Below are 19,699 nucleotides of genomic sequence, written 5' to 3'. Positions count from 1 at the left end.
CCCGCTCCTCCTCTGCGGGCAGCGCGTCCCCACTCGGCCGTCCTCCCAGCCTCGGCGGCGGCCGCTCAGTTCCCCTTCCCCGTGCCCCCGGGACCTACCCTGGACCCCGGCAGCGCCCGGGCGCGGGAGGCGGGCGGCAGGCCTCCCCCGCCCGTCCTCCTCCTCCTCCTCCGTCTCTGCTCTCCGCCCTCCTCCTCCTCCCCTGCTCCTCCCCCTCCCCTCCCCTCCCCCTCCTTTCCCCTCCCCTCCCCTCCCTCCCCTCCCCTCCCTCCTCGCCCCTCCCATCCCCTCCCTCCTCGCCCCTCCCCTCCTCCTCCCTCGGGCCCGGCAGGCGGCGGCGGGAGCGCGCAGGCGGCGAGCGGAGCCCGGTGCGGTCGCGGCGTCCGAGGCTGGTGAGCGGGAGAGCGCGGGGCGTGCGGACAAAGAGGGCGCCGCGCGGAGGTAGGACCCGCCCCCGGCCCCGAGTCCCCGGGCCCCCGCCCCCCGGGCCGGGTTGGAGCGGAGCCGGGCGGCCCGGCCCGGCCCGGGTCACTGCGGCGGCGGCGCGCGCCCGGGCGCACGGCGGGAGGACCTGGCGACGCTGCCTGCGGGCGGTCCTGAGCTCCCGAAACTTCCCGTGGGCGCGGGGCGGCGGCCAGGCGGCGGGGGGACCCACCGGCCCTGCCGGCCCTGGCCCGGGGTCTAGGCGGACGGCCCCCTGCACCAGCCCCGGGGTGTCTGCGCGGGCGGCCCCTGGCCCCTGGCCCCGGCGTCTGCGCGGGCGGCGCCCGCCCCTGGCCGTGGGCGCGTCTACACCGGCGGCCCGGCACCTGGACCGGCGTCCACGCGGGCCCGCAGTACCTGCGGCGAGCAGAGGGGCGGCCGACCCCGCCCCGCCGTCAGGGGCAGCAGTTCCTGCCGACGTCCACAACGCCACCCGGTTCCCCTGGACACGTCCACACTGAACTGGGGGTAGGGGAGAGCGGTGCAGGCTCTGGTTTGAACGCTTTTTCCTGAATGGCCCCTTTTTCATATTAAGCCCTCGGTTCTCAGTCCAGCATTCCATTCTCAAATTCTTTGGGTGATAATTTAGCCAGATTTTCTGAATGGGATTAACACAGGCCGTTCAGAAATCGTTTCTGAGTTTGGCAACCGCTGCCCTGATGGGTGCTGTTATATTTGAGCTGCTTTCAGGCCCATCTTTAGTGTGTTGTTTGGAATTGTGAACCTTCGTCTCGTTTTGGTTGGGCAGGATTAAACAGTTCTATTTTTAAGAGCAGCGAAGAAACATATGTATTTAATATTGGGACCATGTACCACAGAAATCACATGAGGCGCGGTTTCTTAACCACCAGAGTGGCTTAAATGCTGGGAGCTTGGTGGGATTGAAAAGGAATTTCAGGTGGAGGAAACGTTCATTTGCCACTTTCACCTTCTCAGGTGAGTTGAGGACTTTACTAAGGCAGCAGATTTCACTTTGAGAGCCGAAGAAATTATGTTCTTATTACGTTTCATAAATCCTATTTATGGCAAGAGTCCTGAATAGTACTTGGTAGCTCTTTCTGCGCACTGAACTAGATACCTTTCCGGATTCATTCTGAATTGCTTAGAAAGCCTATTTTGTTTTAAATTGTTGACGCTGGAGTTCAGGCCCCATATTCCAGAGCAGAGCTACGCTCTTCAGAGGCAGCGCTTCTGTGTGCTGTTTGGTTCCTGGCTCTCCTCTGCACCTTTCCCCCGATGATCATACTTTTCTGTCTTTTCTTCCTCTGCCCCGGTGCCCCCAGAGTAGCGTCTGACATGGGTGTTACATGAGCCACTGTCAGGGCCGCGTGGAGCGTCTCCCTCGGTGAGCTACAGGAAGATGGATGAGTCGGCCCTTCTGGACCTTCTGGAGTGTCCCGTGTGTCTGGAGCGGCTCGACGTCTCTGCCAGGGTCCTGCCTTGTCAGCACACGTTCTGCAAACGGTGCCTGCTGGGTATCGTCGGTTCCCGCAACGAACTCAGATGCCCCGAGTGCCGGACTCTGGTGGGCGCGGGCGTGGAGCAGCTTCCAAGCAATATCCTGCTGGTCAGACTTCTGGACGGCATCAAGCAGAGGCCTTGGAAACCCGGCCCTGCGGGGGGCAGTGGCCCCAACTGCACAAACGCCTCGAGGGCTCAGAGCAGTGCAGTGGCCACTTGTAGCTCGAAAGATCCACCTTGCCCCCAGGGTGGACAGCAGCCTCGGGCGCAAGCCTGGAGCCCCCCGGTGAGGGTGAGTAGCCTGAAGAGGCGGCGCGGTGGGTGACGGTGCTGATGGCCAGTGTGTATTCTTTAGTCTTTGGATGTTTTCTAAATCAGCTCATGGCTAAAGAAGTCACGTGACTGGAACAGATAGGAGATTATGCCTTGGGAATTTTTTTTTTTTTCTTTTTGGAATGAGATTGGATATAAATAATTCTTCTTGTTTTTAAAATTCTCTCCCGGATGGTGGGCCTCTATTACGTTTTAAGGTAAATCTTGGGAAACAGTAGCAATTATTCAATGAAATCTAAAATACAGAAGTTTTTTATGCCGAGTTTAAAATGGAAATTTGGTGTGGTTTTACCTTTTCGATGGCGTTGGGAGAGCCATGAGTATGTATGTATGTGTGCATATATGTAGACGTGTTATAAATATGTGTGTGGGTAGATCACAAGTAGGACATCGAGCTTTAATTTTTAAGTGGCTTGGAGCCATTCTATTGGTTTTATGAATGCACAGCACAGAATTTTCTGGTTGGAGGAATTCTTAACGAATCATGGCCACAGGTAGCAGAGTTTTGTTGCTGTAGCAACAAAATGTCATTGAGAGCCATGCTAAGACAGCAGAAGATGTAGCTTTATGTTGGGTTTTATAGGGAGTGAAACGAAATGTTTCCATCAGAAAGATTTTTCTTGGGTTTTGGGTTTGGGTTGAAATAATTTGAAGTGAGGCTAAATATCTGGGCAGTTACCACTACTGAAATTTCTAGAAGGTAAGGTATTTTGAAGAAATGTAAATTATGTTGCCTGTGACGCACCCCAGTTAAGACATGCTTTTCTCATTTTTGTAAACCTAAAAAGTAGTTATGGACATGCGATAATTAAAGCACTTCCATTTTTGTCGGAAGAAGCAATCTTGATAATTGGCCAAACTGAGAGAATGTATTTTTAAAGAACAGTTAATATGGATGAGAATTCTTTTTTCAAAAATTCGTAGTAAACACTCAAAACTGACTTTTTTCATGTGAGGTAGGAATAACCCTTTGGGATGGCATTAACGAGTGTAAATTCACAGATGTGGCTCTCTGGGAGCTGTAGGGAATGACTACCTTCTAAGCATTCCTTTCTTCTCAAGTTCATCTTTTACAAATGATGTATTTACATCACTAGATGTAGAGTACGCAAAGTGTTTTAATTGCTGGAAAACAGTTTTATCCCCAGGCTATCAGGTTTCTTTTGAGTCATATTTAATTTTTTTTTTTTTTTAAGTTAGTGAGAACTTTGGGTTCTGGAGGTTTTCTTTGCTTATTTGAAGCCCCCTGGTTTTGAAATTGGTCTGCTTATAGGGTTTTCTTAGATTTCCTTCTTTTAATGGAGTTTACACGATTAGTATCTGTGGACTCATGAATATTTCAACCTCAGAACCATCGTTTTTGAGACACCCGACCCAGGTCTGCTTCGCTTAATTAGGGGGTAGATTTGCTTCCTTGGAGGGATTTTGTTTCCTTGTTAATTAGACTGGAGAGGCCTAGCCTCTGGCTGTGACTAGAAGTGTCTCAGTTGTTGACACGTTGCCTTACCTGTTGTGAGGAATGTGGTGAATGTTTGATTACTGATAAAAAGGAATTTAAGAAGAGGGCTCAAGCATTCAGCTCAGTGTCCTTTGGATTTTAAGTTTTCTTTCTGATGTGGAAACTGACAATGTGATGTTGGAATGTTCACTTATTTGAACTGCTAATCTCCCAAAGTTGAGCTTCACGTTTCTTAGGTACATTATTCTGTGATTTTGATGATGTCAGTATTATTATTCTGGCTGATATGATTTTCCTGATTTGCTTTATGTTTCTTCTTTGGCATGAGAAAAATTACTTGCCAAGAAGCTCAATTGAGCTTGAGCTTTATAATCTGGATAAAGTAGTTGAGGCCAATAAAAGCAGGAGATGATCATGTCTGTTACTTTCGGGGGGCGGGGGGCACAGAGAGTGGAGGACAAGACAGTGAACAAACAAAATTATTCAGTAATGTGGGTTGAGCAGATGCTGTAATTCTTGTCAAAAGCACTTTCTTTCCCCCCAAGTCTAAAATAATTTCTCATTAGCAATTACTGGTACCTTCTACTTCGAAATATTCAAAACAACCAGGGGTATACAAACAGCCCAAGGACCTGAAAGATATATACATTTCAGAAAACGCTCCTTTTATTTTTTTACTTTATTTTATTTTTAAAATTTATTTATTTTATCGAAGTATGGTTGATTTACAATGTTGTGTTAGTTTCAGGTGTACAGCAAAGTGATTCAGTTATATACACATATATATATATATATATATATATATATATACACACACACACACACACACACATTCTTTTTCAGATTCTTTTCCATTATGGTTTATCCCAGGATATTGAATATAGTTCCCTGTGCTCTACAGTAGGACCTTGTTGTTTATCCATTCTATATATAATAGTTGGCATCTGCGAATCCCAAACTAGAAAATGCTTCTTTTAAAAGGGAGACCCGTGGAGTTGTCAGCCAGCCCCTGGGGTGTCCCCTGAGGTGAATGACATCATAAATCCTAGATCCTCAGCTGTTCTGACTCGACCCGGGGGTGTGAGAGCCTGTTCCCACGTGTGGTGGAAGCCAGTGCTGATAGCACGTGGGATGCAGTTTGGTTATTGGTTATGTCCCATGTTCCGTTAGATCGTGGCCATGTGGCTTCCTTATGCGTGTACCTCAGGGACACTGGGTGTTATCAGCAGATACGAACATTTCCAACGTGTGACACACATCTTGTTCCCAGAATTTTAGTGTCTCCTGCCTCATACGAAGGAGCAGATGGAAGAGTGTTGGATGGTGTCACCACTGGAAACCACCAGCTCTTTACTGCGAGCAAAGAATCCCTGCTGGTTTGGCGCCGCGGTGGACCAGTGGGGCGAGGCGCAGGGAGCGGTGGTTGCAGACCCTTGCTTCCAGGGGCTGAAAAATACCTGCAGAAGGTGGATTTTATACGTATAAGTATGTACGGAGTTCCATGTGGACATGTGTGATCAATCCCTGTAGAAGTGTGACCTAAGGGAATAAATTTCTGCTTCCTAGCTGCGGCCCCACTGGTTCCAGGTCTAATGCCTGTGCGTGTACCTGTCTGTCCAGGTGCTGCTACTTCGCTCCCTCAGAGCCAGCATATTCAGCAAACGCTGATCACATGACCCCTGACTTACACTAACTTGCACTTCATGTATTCTTTCCTTTATCTAGCAAATATTTATCAAGCACTTACTAGGTACCAGGCCCTGCCCTAGCTGCTGGATAGATAGTGCTGGGCAAACCAGACTCAGATTCTGCTTATGAACCAGTGTGTCTGGTGGGAGAGACACACCTGTAATAGCATGATAACAGTGCAGGTAGGTCATCACAGGTGCTAAGTGTTAGGCTGGGAGCTGGGGAGATGATAGGCGAGGGCCTGGTTTAGTGCGTGTGTGTCTGTCTGTGTGTCTTCAAAAACTTCTTCAGGCCGAGGCATTTGAACTGAGGTCTTAAGGGTGAAATGGTATTAATTAGTTGAGAGGGGTTGGCGGGAAAAGGGACGGAGTATTCCAGAGGTCCTGACCTACGGCCGGATGAGGCAGAGCTCCCAGGAGGAAACAGGACAGTGAGTGAGAACAAAGCGAGGGACGGGCTGGTGACCTAAGACGAGGCCTGTGGTGCAGTACAGGACCGCGCGGCCACGCTGGTCAGTGCCCTGCCCGTGGGGCCGGAAGGAGGGGTCCTCGGGACTGAGATCACCACCGGGCTCAGCACAGAAGTGGCTGGAGCGTGCCTCAGGGGCCTGGGAGACGGGGAAAGAAGAGGGGCCCAGGGGAGCTTTCCTCCCTGCCGCTTTCACTTCCCCAGAGCGCCAGCTCCCTCTCTCCCTGCAGCTGACTGTTAGCGGCTGAAACGTGTCCCCCGAGGCTCACAGGTTGAGGTCCCGTCCCCCAGGTCTTCAGTGTGAGGCTGTGCTCACGGGTGGCACCTTTGAAGAGGTGCTTCAGGTGAAGGCAGCTTACGCGGGTGGGTCCTAGTCCACAGTCTGGCGTCCTCCTGAGAGGGGATCAGGACGCAGAGCCGGGTAGAGGGGAGACGCGGTGGGAACACGGCCGGCCCCCTTCACGCCGAGGAGAGAGGCCTGGGGGGGGGTGGGGAGCCAGCCCCGCCGACACCTCGGTCTCAGGCGCGCAGCCTCCAGAATGGTGAGATAAACGCCTGTTGTTCAGCCGGCCGGCCTGTGCAGCCCCAGTGCCGCCCGTGGATGGGCTCCTGCGGGTCAGGCCCGCGTGGCCTCGGTCCCCTCGGTCCCCTGCGCGCCGGCGGGGCTGGTCCTACAGGCCTGCGGGAGGGCGGGGGTCAGGCCTCCGCGCCCTTGGATGCTGAGTCACCTCGAATGGACCTTCAGTCCCTGCCAGGCCCGCCGGTGGAGCCTGGCCGGCTGGACTGGCGGGGTCCAGGAGCGGGAGGGGGGGGGGCGGGGAAGGGGGAGGGGGTGACGCCGCTGGGCGGGGCATCGGTCGAGCGCACGTGTCGGGGAGAGTGCGCGTTTAGCAGAGGCCAAGCACGCAAGAAACAGCAAGCAAGGCAGCAGGTGGTGAGGCCCCGAACTGTGCGGTGAGGTACAGGATCGTGCCTGTGACGAGGGTCGTGGAGGAGGTGGGCGAGAGTGGGCAGGACCCGCTCCCCCTGGCCAAGGGGTGGCTGTCAGGGCACAGCGGGGACCATCCCTCCTGGACCTAAGAAGCAAGACTTCCAGGTAGTGGTTTGGACCGAGGGAGAGGTTTTGATGTTTCCCAGTGGCCGAGTCTAAGTAGAAAAAGGTGTTTGTTTTTGCCAAACGCTGTGTTGCAGACATTCTTGACCTCTTCTTCTTTATTCATCGTGTCATCCTTGACCCCTGCTCAGCCCTCCTGTACCTCAGCCCTGACCGCTCCCGTGTTCCTGAGTCAGGCCTGCATCGAGGCTCAGGGCTGGGATGGGCAGGGAGCCTGTGTACAACAGGAAATGCTGAATGAGTCTTCTTTTATCACATTTGTATCGTCTGACTGTTACCGTGTAAATCTCAAACAACCCTCTGCAGCTAAGGAGTATTGTTATTTAAAAAATGTTCAAGATGTAAATTGCAAAATGAGTTCCTAAAAACATTCTGGCTATAAAAAAGTTCACCACTTTGGAAGTATAATGCGTGTCCTTCTGTATCTCTTCTTATGTGTTTATATGTGTATGCATCTGCTTGTTTTGATTCTTGACATAAGTGGGTTTCCCTACTCTGCATATCTGATGACTAGAATATATCTGGGAAATCTTGTCATGGCTGAGCACATACACCTACCTCGTTAAAAAGAAAACACCTATTTATTGAGGTATACTGTACATACGGAAGAGTGCACGCATTGTGAGTGTACAACTCACTGAATTATGCTCCATGCTTTTTAAATGACTGTATACTGTTTTTCTCTCCATTTAAAAAATTAAAGGTAATATGTGCTCATAGTAAGAAATTTGTGGTAGAGAAGGATGTAAAGGGGAAAATCAAGGCTTCTAATCTGTCTGTCCCTAATCTCCAGAGGTGACCACTGTGCAGAGGTTTTTTCTGTGTGTTTTCCCCCCCAGGAAAAAACTGAATAGAAATAGGATCGTGTTATACGTGCTGTTCTGCAATTTGAGGTTTTCTCTGAAATGGCCTCTCTCTCAGAGCTTCCCGTCTGCTCTCATTGCTGGTCAGGAAGGCATCCTTGTGTTATGGACGTGGGAATGGTGGCTGGAGAGGCCCAGAGGCTCGTGCGAGGCCCCCCGCTGTCAGGAGGGAGCCGGCCACCACCCCAGGCCTCTCTGCTCCCCGCTTCGTCCCCTTAACCCCCCTTAACCATGTCCCCTCGCCCTCGCGCTCCTGCGGCCCTGGAAGCTTTCCTCAGTGTAACTCGCGGGGCTCCTTTCGCCTCACCGTCCCTGGTGCCTGTTTTGCTCTGACAAAAAGGGGCAGGCGGACCCAGTGCCATGGAGGTAGGTGGGCCCAGCCCTTCCCTGGTGTGGCTGGCGGCGGGGAAGGGAGGGGGGTGGAGGTCCGGGTTGTGTCGGCCGCTCTGGGCTCCGTTTCTTCACAGAAACGCAGAACCGAGGGCCCGAAGCTCCAGGCGGGGCCCGGGGCCAGGATTGCTGAGTTTGGTTCACCTGTGACTCTTGAGAACCTTCGTGGTGCCTGGCTCACAGGACACACTCGGGAGAGGTTTGTTGAATGTGTATTAGTTTCCTGTGGCCGCTGTAACGAAGCACCGCGGCCGGTGGTTGAGAACAACAGAAGTTCTGGGGCCAGAGTCTGAAATCCAGGTGTCGGCAGAGCTGTGGCCTCCGCTGGCTTCTGGGGGCTCCCGGCACACCCCGCTGTCCTCGGCTTGTGGACGCACCCCTCCCGTCCCCGTCTCCTCTTCACAGGGCCTTCTGCCCGTGTGTCTGTGTCCCCATCTCCCCCCACGGCCCGGCGGGCGCGGGGTGCACGGCGTCGGGGGTCGCGTGTGCCCCCGGTGCAGACACCGCACGCCGCGCCCAGGATGGCGAGGACTCGGGTGCCGCTCGGGCGTGGGTCAGGCGGGCTCTCCGCAGCAGCACAGCGGCCTGGGGTAGACACCTTACACTCGAAGCAGCCTTGCTGCTGAGGCGCCCTCACTGTGGAACTCAGGCTTCATCCTTCCGAGCTTTTGTCCTAAAGACTGCGTACATCTCCTCACTTTTTTCTAAACTTCAGAGACTTCTGAGAGCGGTGACGCTAAAGAGAGAACCTGTGAGCTCCAAGCACCCTGTGCGGCCCCGCCGTGCTTGCCCTTGGCCGAGCCCGTGCCCCGTCCGGAGGATGGAGTGCTGGCCTCTTGCAGGCTGGCAGACGTGCAGCTGCAGACACAGCTGCTTCAAGGACGGCCCGTGAGTGGGCTCCTCCAGGAAGTGGGGAAGGGGATGGAGGTGCCGGTCCACGTGGTTGGCGGTAGCAGTTAAGTAGTAGATGAATTGTCCTGTGGAACGTGGAAGAAGGCAGCAGTAAGCAGGCTGTGCAAGTGAATTACGTTGCAGTAAACATAGTGCAGAAAGGCAAGGCCTGTCAAGTTTGAACTTTCTTCTCTTAGCCTAAGGAAGTAAAAATTCCTCCAAGTATTTTTTGCAAGGACAGAAATCCTTTCGAAACGCTGTATGTTCACTGTTTATAATTCAGCAATGAATGAACAGGGGTGAATTTTCCTTATTTTAAAATGTAGTGAGAACTGCCCAGGATGAAATGCGGGTTTGCTGTAGGGGCTCTATCCCTGGGTGTAATTCATGTGAAGGACCCCCCGCCGTCCCCACAAATAATCCAGCAGCGACGGAGCAGAACCTCAGTGTGGGTACCAGCAGCCCTGGCATCGGTGTAAGCTTCCTGGAAGGGTGTTTGGACACCAAGGATGAAAGGGTGAACATTAGATTTCTTACGAGGGGATTAAATTCCTGTAGAGCTAAAAATCTTCTAACACTCTTCATTGTATAACTGCTTAGTTTTTAAACATATATCTTTAAAGAACTTTCAAAGTTCTTTAACACGTTAAACACATAGATTAAACAATGTATGTAATAAATGAAACCTCAGACCTTAAATTTTTATTTGCTCGGCTCATTCGAAGTGACATTTAGTTAACAGATGTCTCAGTTTTTTTCTCCCATGGTTGAGTTTGTCTTTTAAACACACTCTTTGATGTATTATTTCCGTCATTTCATATGTTTTTAACCTTTTCTCCCCCGCAGCTGAGCACAATTGAAGTGCTTAAGTCTTTCAGGCTAAATATGTTTGCCACTTTTGGTCAGTCTAATTACTTTCGTTCTGTATTACGTATTTCATAGTACATAATACTATTAGCATTTTCATTTTTCTACTTATTTTTATGACAAGTTCAAAATATTAGAAGATACGGAAACCCCAAACTCTTGTCATACAAAGGTAGTGATTTTGTTGAAACCGAAGTGTTAGCTGAAGGTCATCATCAGGTGACAGTGTGAAATGTTTACAAAGCCCAAGAAAGCCCAGCTGTGGCACCAAAAGCTCTGGTCTCGCTGAACGAGGTGCGAGAATGTAGGAAGTGTGACTTGAGGACCGCTTGCGCGGTGGTGAAGTGATGGAGCCCTGGTGTTAGTCCTGGCCTGGTGACTTGCAGCCAGTGATTTCTGTTCCATAGGCAGGCGTTTCCTCTTCTCTAAAACGAGGGGTTTCTGTATCTGAGTTCCTGTGCGGCCCTGAAAATTTTGGCACGATTGCCCAAGCCAAGGCCAGCTCCGGCCGTGAAGCATTTAGGACAGACTGAGGCTGGCGTTTGGGTATCGTCTGGGTGCGGTGACTTGAAATGGGCCTCAGAGTCACCCCGGGACACCGGCATCTCCTTGGTGTCCCCTGGAGGCCCCGCCTGCCACAGGGGCCTTCAGACGGACGGTAGGGTGGGCCAGGCGTTCAGCAGGAAGGCGGTGGGCAGCCAGGAGCCCGACTTGGGGCTGGTTTGCTCGCTGGGCCTCCTGGGCGGAACGACCTCCCCATGTTCCCCGCAGTGTCATCCCGCTGCCTGAAGCCCCCCACAGCTGGGGACGGAGTGTCCCCACGTCCAGGAGTGCTGCCCTTTGGAGGGGCCTAAGCCCATCTCACCGCCGTGCTGTCCCACTCTGACCTGCAGCTGGCGGGCGGCGTATTTATGCTGAATGCGGGTGGGAAGTAGCTGAGCTTCTCTGGGGTCGCACAAGCCCGGGCGGAGGAGGGCAGACGCTGTGGACTGGATCCTGCACACAGGGTCACGTGGGGTGGGAGTGGGGAGGGATGCTGTTGGTAGTTTGCAGAGTCCACGGGAGGCATAGGGGACCATCTGGGGCAGCGGGGGCTTCATCCGGGGCGGGGAGATGTCCCAGAAAACAGGCTCCTTCAGACGGGTCGGGGGGGACTCGGGAACTGAGTCTTCCTCTGCACGAACGCTCCTTTCTGAGCGCAGGAGAGCAGGCCGTGGGGCAGAACAGGCAGGGGGTTTGTTACCAGGCAGAGCCCCCTCTGCCCCTTGCTACCTGCGTGGCTCGGCACCTCCCTTAGCCCGACGTCATTCGTGGGGCCGTGAGGGTCCGCCCTCCAGTGCCTGGGACCTGCGACGCTCAGCTGCCGGTCCTCTTTCCAGAAGTGAGAGCTTGGAGTGCCCTGTGTCAGTTACGTGGTGCAGTCAACCCTGTGTGTGCATGTGCACGTGTGCACGCGCGTGCATGCGGGCTGGTGGAGTCTGGTGATTTAGTCAGCCGACATTTGTAATGTACATGTCATCGGGCATTTTGCTCTGTTTTAAACAGGCAGCTTAAACTTTAGGTTCACAAGCTGTTCATGAGTTAGTGACTGCAAATGATGCCAAATCTGGTTTCGTCCAGGTTCTGCCACTGGCTGGGTGTGACCCTGGGCCTGGGCTGTGAAAGGAGCTGGGGCCCTCAGGTCTCTCCTTCTCCTGCTCCTGTGGCCCCAGCGGCCGTGGAATTCCTTATGTGCTGGCCAGCCGAGACTGTTTCCTCTTCCTCCCTCCCTCCCTCCCTCCCTATCTCTCTTTTTGATGATGTGGGGAAAATAATAGCTGAAATAATTTAAAATACTTATCTTTTGACTTTGTTCTTTGGCATAGTTTTGAAAAGTCTTAGATTCTTAAGACTTCTGTAAGAAAGACTAGGTGTGCTTTGTAGTTTGGTTCTAATTTTTAAAAATTGGTGTTAGGAAGGATTACAATGCCCTCACAAGGGTCCTTTAATGGATGCTGGATGTAGAATGTGTGTGTGTTTTATTCCTTGCGGACGATTTTTGTTTACCCCTCTCACCCTTGCCCGCCCCTCCTTCCAGAGCACGCCCATCATGTTTTTAGATAGACACTCTGGTTAGTTTATCAATGTTTTGGTTCTTTTTATGTCTCCTACCTAGAGCAGCTGATCACCTTTTTATGTGACTAGACCCATCTCTGGCTAAGTAAGTACATTTATGTAGCTGATAACTTTCTTTTTTTTTTTTTAATATATTTATTATTTATTTATTATTTATTTTTGGCTCTGTTGGGTCTTCGTTTCTGTGCGAGGGCTTTCTCCATTTGCGGCAAGCGGGGGCCACTCTTCATGGCGGTGCTCGGGCCTCTCACCATCGCGGCCTCTCTTGTTGCGGAGCACAGGCTCCAGACGCGCAGGCTCAGTAGTTGTGGCTCACGGGCCCGGTTGCTCCGTGGCATGTGGAATCTTCCCAGACCAGGGCTCGAACCCATGTCCCCTGCATTGGCAGGCGGATTCCCAACCACTGCGCCACCAGCGCTGATAACTTTCTGATGAATTTTGAAAATGCAGCAACAGTGAAGAAGCTTGCAGTGCTTCCACTTTTAATAAGTCTGGATGTTTGTTTTTTTTGTTAAATGGAGCTTCTATTTATAGTTAAAATATTCACTTCCTGCCTTTGTAGGGTAAGAAAGGACACTGAGTGAACCTTTTATGAAGATGATCATCTACTGTATTTTAAAGTCTCCGGAAAAGGACATTTCAAACCTTGTTGGCAACTTACTCCAGAGCCTCACAGTCTTCCCAGCCAGGAAGTTCTTGTTGTTTTTTTTTTGTATCAAATACAAATCCCCGGCCTTGCAGTTTAATCCCATTCCTCTCGTCCCGTCCCTAACAGGAAAGAAGTGCTCCCTGTGCCGGCCCTAACCAGCCCTTATCTGGCTGAAATACTGCACTTCCTTTACACGTCCTCTTAGGACCTGTTTCCTAATGTTTTGACCGCTTTAGTCGCTGTCCTTTGGACGCCCGCCAGCTTTTCCCCCGTGCTTGGGTTCCAGTCCAGAGGAGCCCTGAGCCTGGTCAAGAAATTCTGGGTAGAATAGAGCCTCGCGCTGGGGAAGGGCTGTCACGTGACCCTCCTGAGTGCAATGCAATGTATATCTTTAAAAATAACTCCCTGCGTTGCTGATTCATGCTTCGCCTGGGCCCTCAGATTTTCTCTTCCTGAAAGTTTGGTTTTCTCCCATCTCTTATTTGAGCCCTTAGTTTTTTGTTTTGTTTTGTTTTTTAAACATCTTTATTGAAGAACAATTGCTTTCCACTGGTGTGCTAGCTTCTGCCCCATAACAAAGTGAATCAGTTATACATATACATATGTTCCCATATCTCTTCCCTCTTGTTTTTTATTAGTACCACAGTCACAGATTACTTTTTGGGGGGGGGTTATTTATTTATTTATTTATTTTATTTTTGGCTGTGTTGGGTCTTCGTTTCTGTGCGAGGGCTTCCTCTAGTTGCGGCGAGCGGGGGCCACTCTTCATCGCGGTGCGCGGGCCTCTCACTATCGCGGCCTCTCTTGTTGCGGAGCACAGGCTCCAGACGCGCAGGCTCAGTAGTTGTGGCTCACGGGCCCAGTTACTCCGCGGCATGTGGGATCTTCCCAGATCAGGGCTCAAACCCGTGTCCCCTGCATTAGCAGGCAGATTCTCAACCACTGCACCACCAGGGAAGCCCCATCTGTATGTCTTCTTTGGAGAAATGTCTATTTAGGTCTTCTGCCCATTTTTCTATTGGATTGTTTGTTTGTTTTTTTTCTTATTGAATTGTATAAGCTGTTTGTATATTTTGGAAATTCAGCCCTTGTTGGTCGCATCATTTGCAAATATTTTCTCCCAGTCCATAGAGTTGTCTTTTTCTTTTGCTTATGGTTTCCTTTGCTGTGCAAAAGCTTATAAATTTGGTGAGGCCCCATTTGTTTATTTTTGCTTTTATTTCTATTGCCTTTGGAGGCTGACCTAGGAAAACATTGGTATGATTTATGTCAGAGAATGTTTTGCCTATGTTCTCGTCTAGGAGTTTCATGGTATCTTGTCTTCTATTTAAATCTTTAAGCCATTTTGAGTTTATTTTTTGCGCACGGTGTGAGGGAGTGTTCTAACTTCATTGAGTTACAAGTGGCTGTCCAGCTTCCTAACAGCACATGCTGAAGTACCAGACACCTTCTGATTGCTCTGCTTGCAAGCCTGCTTTTGGAGTGAAAATGTTACCTGTAATCAAGGCGTCGGTTTTGGTGCAGGTGATCGAGATGCTGAGTAATTCCTGTGGTCGGCAGCCCTGCGGATGGCAGGACGCACGGGTGGTGATGTGGGTAGCAATGAATGGTACCTCCACACCTTAAATCCCACGACAGGCATCGCACACGGTCAAAATTAAATTAAAGTTCCTGAAAATGAAGCAGAAAGGGGAAAGAAAGGGGGCAGTTAGAAGAATAAAGTAGCCCCAAGGGACACTTCCCAGTTCTCGAATCCTAAGCCAGCTCTGGTTCAGATACCTGCAAGGATGAGTCCCTGTGATTGTTCATGTGTCAGATATTTAACTATAATGCGTGGAAGTACCTTGAGTTGCTATCGCCTCTGTCAGGAGACTGAGCTGTGTGATACTCACAAATAAGTAGCACTACATCGACCCAACATTTCATTATAGTTAAGAGAGTGGTCCATCTTGAGGGACAGCCAGCCCATCAGATAGGCTTGGTAACCTTAGAAATGCTTCGCACCGCGGGTTCTCGGCGTGCTGTACGTGGAGAGTTTTCTGTCAAAGGAGCGTGGTGCTACGTCCATGTTTATTATGCAAAGTCGCATGTGTTGCTAGGTTTATTTAAGTTTCTTCTCTGTGAGCTTAGCTTTCTTTACTTCCTGGACTGAGAGGCAAGTTTATTTTTCACATTAACCTGGTATGTAAATTTCTCACCCCCCTGCTGGCGGCTTTTTTCTCCTTCCAATAGTGGCATCAGGTCAGGGTCTGGGCAGGGAGTCCTGGCATTAAGAGCTGGCTGGTGGGGCTTCCCTGGTGGCGCAGTGGTTGAGAATCTGCCTGCTAATGCAGGGGACACGGGTTCGAGCCCTGGTCTGGGAAGATCCCACATGCCACGGAGCAGCTGGGCCCGTGAGCCACAATTGCTGAGCCTGCGCGTCTGGAGCCTGTGCCCCGTGACGGGAGGGGCCGCGATAGAGAAAGGCCCGCGCACCGCGATGAAGAGCGGTCCCCGCACCGCGATGAAGAGTGGCCCCCGCTTGCCGCAACTGGAGAAAGCCCTCACACGAACCGAAGACCCAACACAGCCAAAAATAAATAAATAAATAAATAAATAAATAAGAAAATCCTTTAAAAAAAAAAAAAAAAAGAGCTGGCTGGTGTCTTATCTCTGTTTAGCTGCGGCCCTGCTGCGGTGCGGTCCACCCATCCCTTCTGTAACTGGGGGGTGCTGGCCAGGGTGGGACCTATTCAACATGCCTTACATATAAATGTTGGAGTTTCAGAAGGTATGAAAACAGGTTGTGTTTTGCCCGTTCAGTACACATTTTTTTCTCTGTTACTGGATTGAAAGGTCACCATTTCTTGGAAGTTACCAGACACGTTGGTAACTTAAACCAAAGAGTAGAATAGGTGAATTAAAGACAGATGGAGGCCAAGATTGATTTTCAGTTTGATACTTAGTATCAATTTTTCTAGTCCATTCAGTGTTATCTGACAAGTATACAGCATTGCCAGTTATTGGCAGCTATGTCCTGATAGGGCAATCTGCAAAGCTGGGAGAAGTTAGATCACAGCTATCTATCAGTAACTTTAGGGTGAAAGTAGTAGCAATCGTAGTTCGACAGCAAAATCAATTTTAAACGGTCTGATATCACTTTAAGAGCTGAGCCTATGCAGTAATGTGTGTGGGATTCAAGAGAGTAAATTCTTGACTACCTGACCTTGGAGGAAAAATATGTAGCAAGATGTTTTGTGATCTTGAAAGAGTGAAGTAATACTTCAGCAACTTGGTGTTCTGTTGGTGGCATCTAGGCGAGCCATGACTGAATGCGTTCTGTGCTCAAAGAACTTGTTTTGCATCGATATCCCTGTCTGAAAAAGGGAGCAGTGATAATAACATTTCATACGCTGGAAAACTCAACATGCCCTAAAATGTGAAAATGCAGGTCTTCCTTTTATATACTAAGTACAACCTAAAACATCAGCTTAATTGCCTTCCTTCCACATTTCACACGGACAGGAAACCAGAGTCCTGACCCTGGAGACGTACAGTGTGTCCGTTACAGTCTCTGACTGATAAATATACTTACCTGGCACAAACACACGTGATCCAAGGTGACCTGAACAATAATACATAGTTTTGATTAATGAATATGCCGGGCTTTTCTTTAAGGTTTGAACAAAGAATGATGTAACACACAGTTTTGTTCATAAAATAAACAGAGGTTAAAGACTGGAGCTGTTTCTGGTAGACTGTGCAGCCCTACATCATTCAAGAGCAATGAAGCAGTTTTCTGGACAGATTGTGTTTCCTTATGAAGGAAGGAAGCCACCTTTGTTCTGAGTCCCTGGCGCATACCTCACAGGTGAGGTCACCCTGCGTACCTGATACCCCTTTCCTTTCACGCACGCAGGGGAGCCGTGGGCCCTCCCCACGCCTTCAGCTCTCTCAGTCCGCAGAGCAAGGCTTACGTGTACCTGTCCATTAAAGGCTTTCGAAGGACGAAAGCCAACCCCAGGGGCTACTCGAACCATGAATGGACAATAAAAGACAGTGTGCTTCTGTTTTTCAAATAGCCTGTTTAAGGACAAAAGAGCTATTCACTCCTACTTGACTTTCACGTAGTTACAGTGAAGGAGGGGAGGATGGTCGTTGTGTTTTGTGCTTGATTTTAAGGCTGCTCCACTGAGATTATTTGAAACGGTAGTTGTCAGTTTTTCAGACTGATAAAGTCGCTGAGGCATGTGTGCTAATACGTTCTCCATGTCTCGTTTCTTTAGAAAGAGGTGAATTTAAGAAGTGGGTCCCCCCCACCCCCTGCAAGATCTGAGGGTGAAAGCGTTTCGAGCGTCAGATTAAGCTCTAACTGTTGAAATCGCCTCCTAACTAGTCCTCCTGCCCCGCCGTGTCCCCCGGGGTCCCTGGTGTTTCCGTCAGCGTGACGTGACACCTGTTGTTCAGAACTGCAGGATGGTTACACGGAAGCCACGTACCTGAGCCCCGCCCTTCCCTCCACCTTGTCTTTGCCGCTTCCGTGTTTCGCTCCAGCCACACAGGCTTTCTTGCCGTTTATTAAATCACCGAGGCCTGGGGCCTTGTCACCTGCTGTTTGCCCTCCCTGGAGGGCAGGGCTGCCTTCATCTGCATCTCAACGTGGCCCACTCCCTTCCTCCAGTTTGCTGTCTTCCTCAGAAGGTCCTCTCTGACCACCGTATCCCCAAAAGCCCCTCGCCCTCCTCCTGTCACTCTGCTGGCCTTGCCCTGCTTAATTTTTCTTTGTGGCACTTAGGTCCATTTAAAATCATGGATTACTTACTTGTTTGTTCTTTCCCTTAAATAGACAGTAAGCTCTGTGAGGGCCAGGACTTTGATTCATTTTATTTCTGTCTGTATCCCTGGCAGCTAGAACGCTGCCTGGCACGTAATAGGCCCTCGGTAAAGAATTTGTTAAATCAAGAAATTGGTGAATGAGTTTTACTTGAAGTATGTTGGTCTCCACTACTCTGCAAACGTCATGCTGAAAAAATGTGGCAAATGGGAAAATGATCGTGAATCATTCAGATGTTTTAAGTTGGAACTGAGAACTTTTATAGATGAGTACATTAAAGTGTCATGTTTGCTTATTTGGCCATTCATTTTGTATTGTTCGGTTTTATGAGGATAAATGTGGAACGGTTTAAAAAATAATCTTGCCGTGAGCCCTTTTGTTCAACCCAAGAGGTGAGCAACGTGACTTCAGACTAGAGCGGCGCCTCTGCTTTCAGCTTTTGGAAATGAACCCACGCCCTGTATCACTGACAGAGCGCTTCAGTACTCCTTCTGGTGAAGCTCCCAGGATCATGAGAGCACAGAGAGGAGCGTGGTCTTTTTCACTTATTTCTGCAAATCCTGTGCCTCACATACTCTTGGGAGGAGGAGGGACATTGTTTTCTGTACCTACAGCTGCTTAAGGAGTGGGTGGAAACACCTAGTCATCTCGGCTGTGTCGTGACTCCGGCATAGCCCTCCTGTGATGCAGTGGGGATGCAGATTCGTTCTAAGATAGCCTGTATTTTCCTCTCCAAAATACCCCAGCTGAATGGGGGGTTGGTTCCTGTCGGTTCCTGTCAGGAGCCACTTTCCTGCTCCGAATCTGGTCGCGGCTGTGTTCGTTACACGCAGGACTCACCGGGGCATCCCCCGTGGTCCCTTGTGTGTCACCAGGGACCACGCCAGACCCCATGTGCTTCCTCGGCTCACTGCCCGGGAGGTCGCCGCCTGCTGGAAATCGATTTTTCCCGCCGCTGCCCGGGTGCTCCCAGCAGGGGAACGGGTCTTTGTGCTTCTCGCTCCCGGGGAATCCTGTGCTTTCCCGCCGCTGGCCGGGTGCTCCCAGCAGGGGAACGGGTCTTTGTGCTTCTCGCTCCCGGGGAATCCTGTGCTTTCCCACGTGTCGGCACACGGTCCGTCGCCACATAAATTTCGAGGGTCCCCGCTGCTGCCTGTTGGCGGTTCCGGGCGCTTCTCCAGGGTCGCTGTGAGGCGGCAGCAGGCCGCGCTGGGGGCACCCTTGGTGTCCCATCCGGGGGGCCACGGCCCCTGCTGGGAGCGCCGGCCGCAGGACTGCGTGGCTGGCTCCGAGTCCCGTTCCTGCTCCCGTGCTCGGCTGCGGGGGCTGCGGAGCCTGCAGCAAGGGCGTGCGCCCCCGCGGCCTCCGATCCCGTGGGCGGAAGCCCCTCCGTAGTGCCAGCCCGCGCTGTGCCCCGCGCGGATCGCCGTCCTTGGTCGGGGTGCGGCCGCCTCGGGAGTTTAGACGTCAGCGCAGATCACGTGAGCTGTGACTGCTGCCACCTTCAGGCCTGCCGTGCGGGGCTGGTCACTGCTGGTCACTGCGGCCGGGCGGGCGGCCGAACCTCCGGCGCGGCTGTGGACGCTGCCCTCCCGTGGTTCAGTCCCTTCGCAGACGCCGATTCGGGAGGAACCCCCAGCTGGTCCCACCGCCTCTCCTTCCTGCAGCCATCAAGCTTGCTTCTTCTCTTTTCCATCTTGCGACGGACCTCTTGTGTCATCTTCCTGCCCCTCTGCCCCTCCCCGCCCGTCTCCAACTCCAGTATCTCAGCCTTTGTCCTCAGTCATCACCTTTTCCCAATTTTGCCAATCAGCCCATCGCACCCGACTCTGTTAAATAGCCCGTGGAGGCCTTTTTTTCTTTTTAGATTAAAAAAATGTACGATTTTTAAAGGTTACTTTCCATTTACAGTAATCACAGAGTATTGGCTCTGTTCCCCATGTTGTACATACATCCTTGAGCCCGTCTTACACCCAGTAGTTTGTACCTCCTCTCTCCCTACATAGCCCTTCCCCACTCCCACTGGTAACCGCTGGCTTGTCCTCTATGTCTGTGATTCTGCTTCTTTTTTGTTATATTCACTACTTTGTTGTGTTTTCCGTAA

At 51.2% G+C, this 19,699-nt stretch overlaps 1 protein-coding gene across 5 annotated transcripts in view; it reads left to right on the top strand.

Moving 5' to 3' along the window:
• The first annotated feature begins 290 nt into the window (after window positions 1–290).
• Window positions 291–19,699, top strand: part of SH3RF1 (SH3 domain containing ring finger 1) — a 164,331-nt gene continuing 144,922 nt past the window's right edge. The window contains exons 1-2 of one of the 5 annotated variants that reach the window (XM_057548731.1): window positions 291–392; window positions 1,767–2,236. In XM_057548731.1, the coding sequence (XP_057404714.1) occupies window positions 1,844–2,236 (393 nt within the window). In that variant the 5' untranslated portion in view covers window positions 291–392; window positions 1,767–1,843. Of the gene's footprint in view, window positions 442–795; window positions 952–1,766; window positions 2,237–19,699 lie in introns of those variants that run through there. The other 4 variants (XM_057548730.1, XM_057548732.1, XM_057548733.1 and 1 more) reach the window with 4 other exon arrangements.

This window comes from Balaenoptera acutorostrata, chromosome 6 (assembly GCF_949987535.1).
Source record: "Balaenoptera acutorostrata chromosome 6, mBalAcu1.1, whole genome shotgun sequence".
Lineage (NCBI taxonomy): Eukaryota > Metazoa > Chordata > Mammalia > Artiodactyla > Balaenopteridae > Balaenoptera > Balaenoptera acutorostrata.
Note: the sequence above shows the minus strand (reverse complement) of the source record. Positions and strands in the feature narration are given on the sequence as shown.